Source organism: Colobus angolensis, unplaced genomic scaffold (assembly GCF_000951035.1).
Source record: "Colobus angolensis palliatus isolate OR3802 unplaced genomic scaffold, Cang.pa_1.0 Scaffold96, whole genome shotgun sequence".
Lineage (NCBI taxonomy): Eukaryota > Metazoa > Chordata > Mammalia > Primates > Cercopithecidae > Colobus > Colobus angolensis.
The window spans coordinates 1,379,846-1,386,782 of NW_012123598.1; the positions used below are offsets into that span (position 1 = coordinate 1,379,846).

Here is a 6,937-nt window from a genome sequence, read left to right on the forward strand (position 1 = left end):
CCTCAAAAAAAAAAAAAAAAGAAAGAAAGTGGTGATGGTTGCACAAAATCGTGTGCTTAAGTAAGAAGTGATGAATTTTATACATGTGTGTTTTACCAAAACAACAACATATCTTTGCAGGAGCTTAAATCTCATAGGATTTTTTACTGCCGCCTCTTTCCTGCAGCAAATAAATATCCTGGGGTTATTTGTAGAATAATAGAGAAATGTGCTGGGGACAATGGTAGGTTGTAACTGTTAATATTTTTCTCTAGCTTTTTGCGTGATTATGACGAAGGGCTTTGCCTTGGATCTTGTCTTGATGGGAAAACATAAAGAGCCGACGTGATTGTTACAGCAGGTTCTGGGAGCTTCACGTACACATCCAATTTAATTCACAGTCAAAAACACTGTTGTTCCAGTTGGAAGGAAAACCAGTTCCACCTCTGCATAATGATCGCCTAGAGATTCAGATTTTACCCCAGAACATGTAGTCAGGTGTAGACACTGGAAGAACAGAGTGGATTCATTTCCACGGTGCCGAGTCCGACGCCAGTGGACAAATGGGGTCCGGGATTGGGAGGAGGGATTTGGAAGGGAGGGATAAGTGGAGTAGAAAGTTAAAATGGTCGGGCTCTTGTGCTTTTTTTCCCTGCAGACTTCTGAACAAACCGTGACTCTATTACTGAGAAAAACCAGGGGCAGCCCGTGTAGCTAGGTCTCAATTAGATACCGGCTACTGGAAGAGCTTGTTCAGAGGCGGATTGAAGTATCCTCCAGTAGATATGGCTGCAAATCACACACCCTCATGGGGTCAGAGAGAACCCTGCAACAGACCTAGGTCAGAGACTCCACGGTCTGTGGCAACCCCGGGAACTCAACTTGGAAATCACCACAGGAACCCTGAGACTTGGCACCTGAACTTCAGGATGTTCAGCTGCTCGGAGGAGTCGGACCCCATCCAGGCTCTGAGGAAACTCACTGAGCTGTGCCATCTGTGGCTGAGGCCCGACCTCCACACCAAAGAGCAGATCCTGGACATGCTGGTGATGGAGCAGTTCATGATCTCCATGCCCCAGGAGCTCCAGGTCTTAGTCAAGGTCAACGGCGTGCAGAACTGCAAAGACCTGGAGGACCTGCTACGAAATCACAGAAGACCCAAGAAATGGGTGAGTGGGACCCTCCTGATTGGTGCAGGGAAGGGGAGCTGGGATGGGGGCCAAAGAATTCTTCAGTCCCAAATATCAGCACAGTTAATATTGCAAATCCCTGGTCTAGGAGATGGACAGGCAGAGGGGGTACAGGGACCCACACACTGTGTGAGGCCAACATGAAAGAAAGACGTTGGTAAAATATCTCACCTGATGGAATGTAGGGAAGGAGGCATTAGAGTGAACTGAAGGGGGGCCCAGAAGTCCCATCCTGAGGCAGGGAAAGTGGTTGGTATCAGCGATGCGGGGATCTGTCTCCAGGTCCCCAAAGGAGCCCCTAAGTTCCAACACAAGGTGAGCTGCCATTGGCCACTTGAGTTGCATTCACCCAGAATATTTCTCCTTGTCTTCTCTTTGGTTTAGAGACCCTTTCAGGCCGGGCGCGGTGGCTCAAGCCTGTAATCCCAGCACTTTGGGAGGCCGAGGCGGGCGGATCACAAGGTCAGGAGATCGAGACCATCCTGGCTAACACGGTGAAACCCCGTCTCTACTAAAAATACAAAATATAAGCCGGGCGCGGTGGCGGGCGCCTGTAGTCCCAGCTAGTCAGGAGGCTGAGCCAGGAGAATGGCGTGAACCCAGGAAGCAGAGCTTGCAGTGAGCCGAGGTCGTGCCACTGCACTCCAGCCTGGGCGACAGAGCAAGACTCCGTCTCAAAAAAAAAAAAAAAAAAAAAAAAAAAATAGAGACCCTTTCATCCAAAGGATTCATATTTATGTACTTACCTAGAGAGAAAAATATTGAGACAGGATTGCTGTGTCCACAGAGCTGATTCTGCATCGGGAAGGCAGATTTGAACATTAATTAGTCAAGTGTGAGCATTATGGCAGGACCCAGGGAATATGAGAGCTACTTTTTTTTTTTTTTTTGAAACGGAGTCTCACTCTGTCACCCAGGCTGGAGTGCAGTGGCACAATCTCAGCTCACTGCAAGCTGCGCCTCCTGGGTTCATGCCATTCTCCTGCCTCAGCCTCCCGAGTAGCTGGGATTATAGGCGTTCGCCACTTTGCCCGGCTAATTTTTTGTATTCTTTAGTAGAAACGGGGTTTCACCATGTTAGCCAGGATGGTCTCATAATCCGCCCACCCCGGCCTCCTAAAGTGCTGGGATTACAGGTGTGAGCTACTGCGCCCAGCCGTGAGAGCTACTTTGAAGTTCTCATAGTGAGTCTGATTGTCTTTTTTCCCTCTACAGTCTGTGGTCAACTTGCTCGGCAAAGAATATCTTATGCTGGACTCAGATATCGAGATGGCTGAAGCCCCCGCCAGTGTCAGGGATGATCCGAGAGACGTGTCCAGCCAACGGGCCTCCTCTGTGAACCAGATGCATCCATGGGAAGGCCAGGCCCGCCGAGAGCTGCAGACCCTACCCAGGGTTCCTGCACCGTCCAGGAGGCAGGTGAGTGTGTGAGGCCTTGGTGTCTGGGCGGAGGTGGGAGAAGGAACAGGAGGAAGTCGTGTGGCTGCTGGACTGACTGACAGATTTGGCACAGGACAAGATTAGAACCATTCCCCATGGACATGGTACATCCCCAAACATTCATTCCTGAACCGTCGCAGACAGGGAAGCCTCATCTACTTTTCCCTCCACCAGGAGAGCTTTTGGCATTGAGGGTGGGGGGTAAGAAATGGTCTCAGTGAAGTGAGGGAGGCAGTTCGCACAGATGAATGAACTGAAATCCCTTCCCCATAGCCAGTTACCTCAAAGACATTCCATGTAATAAATCAGCAAGGAAACCATTTGCTACAGATTGTCAATTTCTTAATTTGAGGAATGTGTCTCAGCTGGGGTGATGTTGCCTTTCCGGACACGTGGCCATGTCTGGGGATGTTCTTGTTTGGCATTCTCAGGGCTGGTGGGGTGTTAGTAGCATCTAGAGGGTGGAGGCGGGGTCTCTGCTCTGCACAGGAGCGCCCCCTCCAGGAGGGTGATGCAGCCCCAATGCCAGTGGTGCCACAGGTGAGGGGCCTCCACCTGGAGTCATGCTCCTCCCAGCCTCAGGGGCAGGGAGACGTTGGCACGGCGGGAAGAAATATGCTCAGAGAACCAAAGGGTGAAAACCACCGGGCACAGGAGCTGATTTAGAATATGGAGGGTGCAGATTAGGGACAGACTCAGACGTGAGGCGGTGATGTTTACTGGGGGTGAGGGGTGGTCCACGGGAAGTCTGCAGATATTTCCACACCTGTGTCATTAGCAGAGTGGGTGCATCCAGTCAGGAGGGACAGGCATGTCCGTGCTTCCCCCAGTTCAGACGCGGAGTCATTGCTCTCGGTTTTCATTGTCAGGAGGGGGACTTCCTACTGTCAGAGACTATTGTCATGAAAGGAGGTCCAAAGACTCTGAGACCCAAGCCGACCTTGGAGAAGGATCTGAACGTAGACAGGGAGGAGAACCCGGGACTTACATCCCCAGAGCCTCAGCTTCCAAACGGTCCCAGTGAGTATGAAGACTTGGACCCGGAAATTTTAGCTCCTCTCTTCCTGGGTATGGGTCTGGGGGCCCAGCATTATCATGTCTGGGGAGCTGGCACTCAGCTGCCAAAGCCTCTCCACCCCCCACTCTCCAGAGACCTACGGTCCAATGTCCTAGGCTTGAGGTTGAGGGGAAGTTGTCAGCCAAGGTCAGTGTTTGGTTGCAATGAGTTTGGTGTATTGAAAATGCGCTTTATTAACTGTTGTGTGTGGAATCCCTTCTTCCAGCAGATCTGGTGAGAGCAAAGGAGGGGAAGGAACCCCCAAAAAGAGCCTCGGTGGAAAATGTGGATGCTGACACACCTTCTGCCTGCGTTGTGGAGAGAGAAGCTTCGACTTACAGCGTTAACAGTGGAGAGGCTCTGAATCTGAGCAGTTCCAAACCAGAGGCCACCTCCATTTCCCAAGAAGGGCCTCAAGGAGGAGCCACACCTGTGGGCAACAGAGAATCCCTGGGACAAGCTGAGATCAATCCAGTTCATTCCCCGGGCCCTGCGAGCCCAACCAGTCACCCCAATGGCCAAGAAGCCAAGGCCCTGCTATCCACTGTGTGTGACGTGTGCAATAAATCGTTTAAGTATTTTTCCCAGCTAAGCATCCACAAGAGATCACACACAGGAGAGAGACCCTTTCAATGTGATCTCTGCTGGAAGCGCTTCTTGCAGCCCTCAGACCTCCGAGTTCACCAGCGAGTCCACACTGGCGAGAGGCCCTACTCGTGTGATGTCTGCCAAAAGCGGTTTGCCCACGACTCCACCTTACAGGGCCACAAGAGGATCCACACCGGGGAGAGGCCGTTCAAATGTAAATGCTGCAGCAAAGTTTTCAGCCACAAGGGGAACCTGAACGTTCACCAGCGCACTCACTCGGGAGAGAAGCCCTACGAATGTCCCAAGTGTCAAAAGACCTTTCGTCAGCTGGGGACATTCAAGCGTCACCTGAAAACACACTAGGAAATCACTTCCCAGTGATTCCAGAGTCAGGTCCCACATCCTCCACCCCAAGAGACAGTGACTGATGATGATTCTCTAATGTTACCGGATGACATATACACATAAAGCACTTGGTAGGAATCGCCCAGATGTTTGAGTAAATATTTATCCTCCCCCATGAGTTTTGTTTTCTGTTTGATTATGTCTCTTGCTTTCTTATAGATTTATCTTAGGGTCTGTCGCTGTTTGTCTGCCAATGAGCACAAGTCTCATCATTTTCCAATATCTTACAAGAAAACACTGAGCACAGTAACACGCAAGCGTAATCCCAGCTACTGGGGAGGCTGAGGCAGGAGGATTGCTTGAGTCCAAGGGTTTAAGTCCAGCCTGGGCAACATAGTGAGACTCCACCCCCCAAAAAAAGTGAAGAAAAATTTTGATATTTTTAGTAGAGATGGGATTTCACCATGTTGGCCAGGCTGGTCTTGAACTCCTGATCTCAGGTGATCTACCCGCCTCAGCCTCCCAAAGTGCTGGGACTACAGGTGTGAGCCACCATGCCTGGGCAACACTTTTTTTTTTTAAGTATCATTGTGTTCTATGTGATTCCTTCCTTCTCTGAAGCGCAGTGTTTGTTGGGTAGACTGTAATGTTTTCAGTAGACTTTATTTTTTAGAGCAGTTTTAGGTTCACGCACAACTCAGTGGAAAGTACCGAATATTCCTGTAGATCCCCTTCCCCCGCCACCCACACACACAGCTCCCCACTATCAATATCCCCACCAGAGAGGTGTCCTTGTTACAAGGGGCTGTTTCCTGATAACCAACCAGTCCACCCATGGGCCTATCGCACCCTCCCTTCTCTGTGACAGTCCATCCAGAGGGTCTACTGCCTTCCAGATGGTATAGCCTACTACATACCCAGGCAGAGCTCCAGGTGGCCAGGAGGTGGAGACCAGCCTGGGCAACATAGTGAGACCCCCATCTCTACCAAAAAAAAAAATTAAAAATTAGCCGGGTATGGTAGCACGCCTGTAGTCCAAGCTACTGGGGAGGCTGAGGCGGGAGGACTGCTTGAGGCCGGGAGGTTGAGGCATTTGAGTGTAACACTGTGGTTTCTTTGGCCTGTGAATTCTCAAACTCAAAACTAAAGTAAAACTTTTAGCACAACAATAATCCAAAATGGACTGCCTCCAATAGGTTATATTTTCCCAGTTCCTCACCTGACGCTGTCAACCTGGATTTCCCAGTCCCACACCTGAGCCTATCATCCTGCATTCTGCTACCCCTAAAAAAATTCCCAGACTAATTAAAAGGGGAAAAAATGGACTATTTGACAAGAAACATTTTATTCTCTCCATTCTGCTCCAAACTGCCTGTCCTCATTTTGAAGGAGACTCAGGTAGGTTGAAAGAATATGGAAGAGTAAGTATGCACTTTGAAGAATCTTTTCAAATCAAGACACAGACTCTCAGACTTAAGAGGGTTATTTGTATTATTCCATAGCTCGTGCGATAATCGGGACAATTCCAAAAGAACACAATTACTTTAAACGTGTTGCAGGAATATTTCCTGATTACCCCAGAACCTTCCAACTAGTCCTCGAATTACTATTGGTTTCATTAACAACACATTATACTGACTCCAACGACGAATCAATAAAACCCTAAAACACTCCAGAAGTTTTACAGGATAATTCAAATGCTTTATAATGTCTTCATGAGAGCTGGGTATTTAACTTCAGGATCTTAGTCTCAACACAGGGTACCTAGAAGGGGTTTCAGAGCGAACAGAAGGAGCTGGAGAAGTAGGATATGAATAGGGATTCGGAGACATCCATGACTTCAGGACATCTTCCTCCTTGGGAATTTTCTTGCTGAGCACGTCCAGATCTGTGGGAGAGAAAGAGGTCAACTTTGAATGGTTTTTCTCACTGTCACTCCCCAAACCAGGTCCTTGAGGTTGGCAATGAAACTGGGGAGGAAGATCTCTTTAGTGCATCTAAGATCCAAGAACCTTTTCTTTTCCCTCTCTTTTTCCTTTTCCTTTATTTTTTTTTCTTGAGATGGAGTCTCGCTCTGTCTCCCAGGCTGGAGTGCAGTGGTGCGATCTTGGCTCGCTGCAACCTCCGCCTCCCAGGTTCAAGCGATTCTCCTGCCTCAGCCTCCCCAGTAGCTGCGATTACAGGTGCATGCCACCACGCCTGGTTAGTTTTGTATTTTTATTGGAGATGGGGTTTCACCACGTTGGCCAGGATGGTCTCAAACTCCTGACCTTGTGATCTGCCCACCTCGGCCTCCCAAAGTGCTGGGATTACAGGTGTGAGCCACTGCACCCAGCTA

At 49.4% G+C, this 6,937-nt stretch overlaps 2 protein-coding genes across 2 annotated transcripts in view; one reads left to right on the plus strand and one right to left on the minus strand.

Annotated features, from left to right (window-relative positions):
* The first annotated feature begins 764 nt into the window (after positions 1-764).
* Positions 765-4,768, plus strand: ZSCAN5B (zinc finger and SCAN domain containing 5B). The gene is made up of 4 exons (XM_011932433.1): positions 765-1,148; positions 2,385-2,588; positions 3,479-3,629; positions 3,896-4,768. Exons 1-4 carry the CDS (start codon positions 765-767, stop codon positions 4,615-4,617), a joined length of 1,461 nt encoding a protein of 486 aa, XP_011787823.1. The 3' UTR covers positions 4,618-4,768.
* A 1,159-nt stretch (positions 4,769-5,927) lies between these two features.
* Positions 5,928-6,937, minus strand: part of GALP (galanin-like peptide) — a 13,833-nt gene continuing 12,823 nt past the window's right edge. The window contains exon 6 of the mRNA XM_011932432.1: positions 5,928-6,487. Within this exon, the coding sequence (XP_011787822.1) occupies positions 6,336-6,487 (152 nt within the window). The 3' untranslated portion in view covers positions 5,928-6,335. The remainder of the gene's footprint in view (positions 6,488-6,937) is intronic.

What these genes read in the sequence shown, in the direction of transcription:
- ZSCAN5B (XM_011932433.1), top strand. Translation starts at nt 765, where the DNA reads ATGGCTGCAAATCACACACCCTCATGGGGTCAGAGAGAACCCTGCAAC. An exon ending in CTGCACCGTCCAGGAGGCAG is followed by an intron (nt 2,589 to 3,478) that starts GTGAGTGTGTGA and finishes TTTCATTGTCAG; the next exon opens with GAGGGGGACTTCCTACTGTC. An exon ending in TCAGCTTCCAAACGGTCCCA is followed by an intron (nt 3,630 to 3,895) that starts GTGAGTATGAAG and finishes TTCTTCCAGCAG; the next exon opens with ATCTGGTGAGAGCAAAGGAG.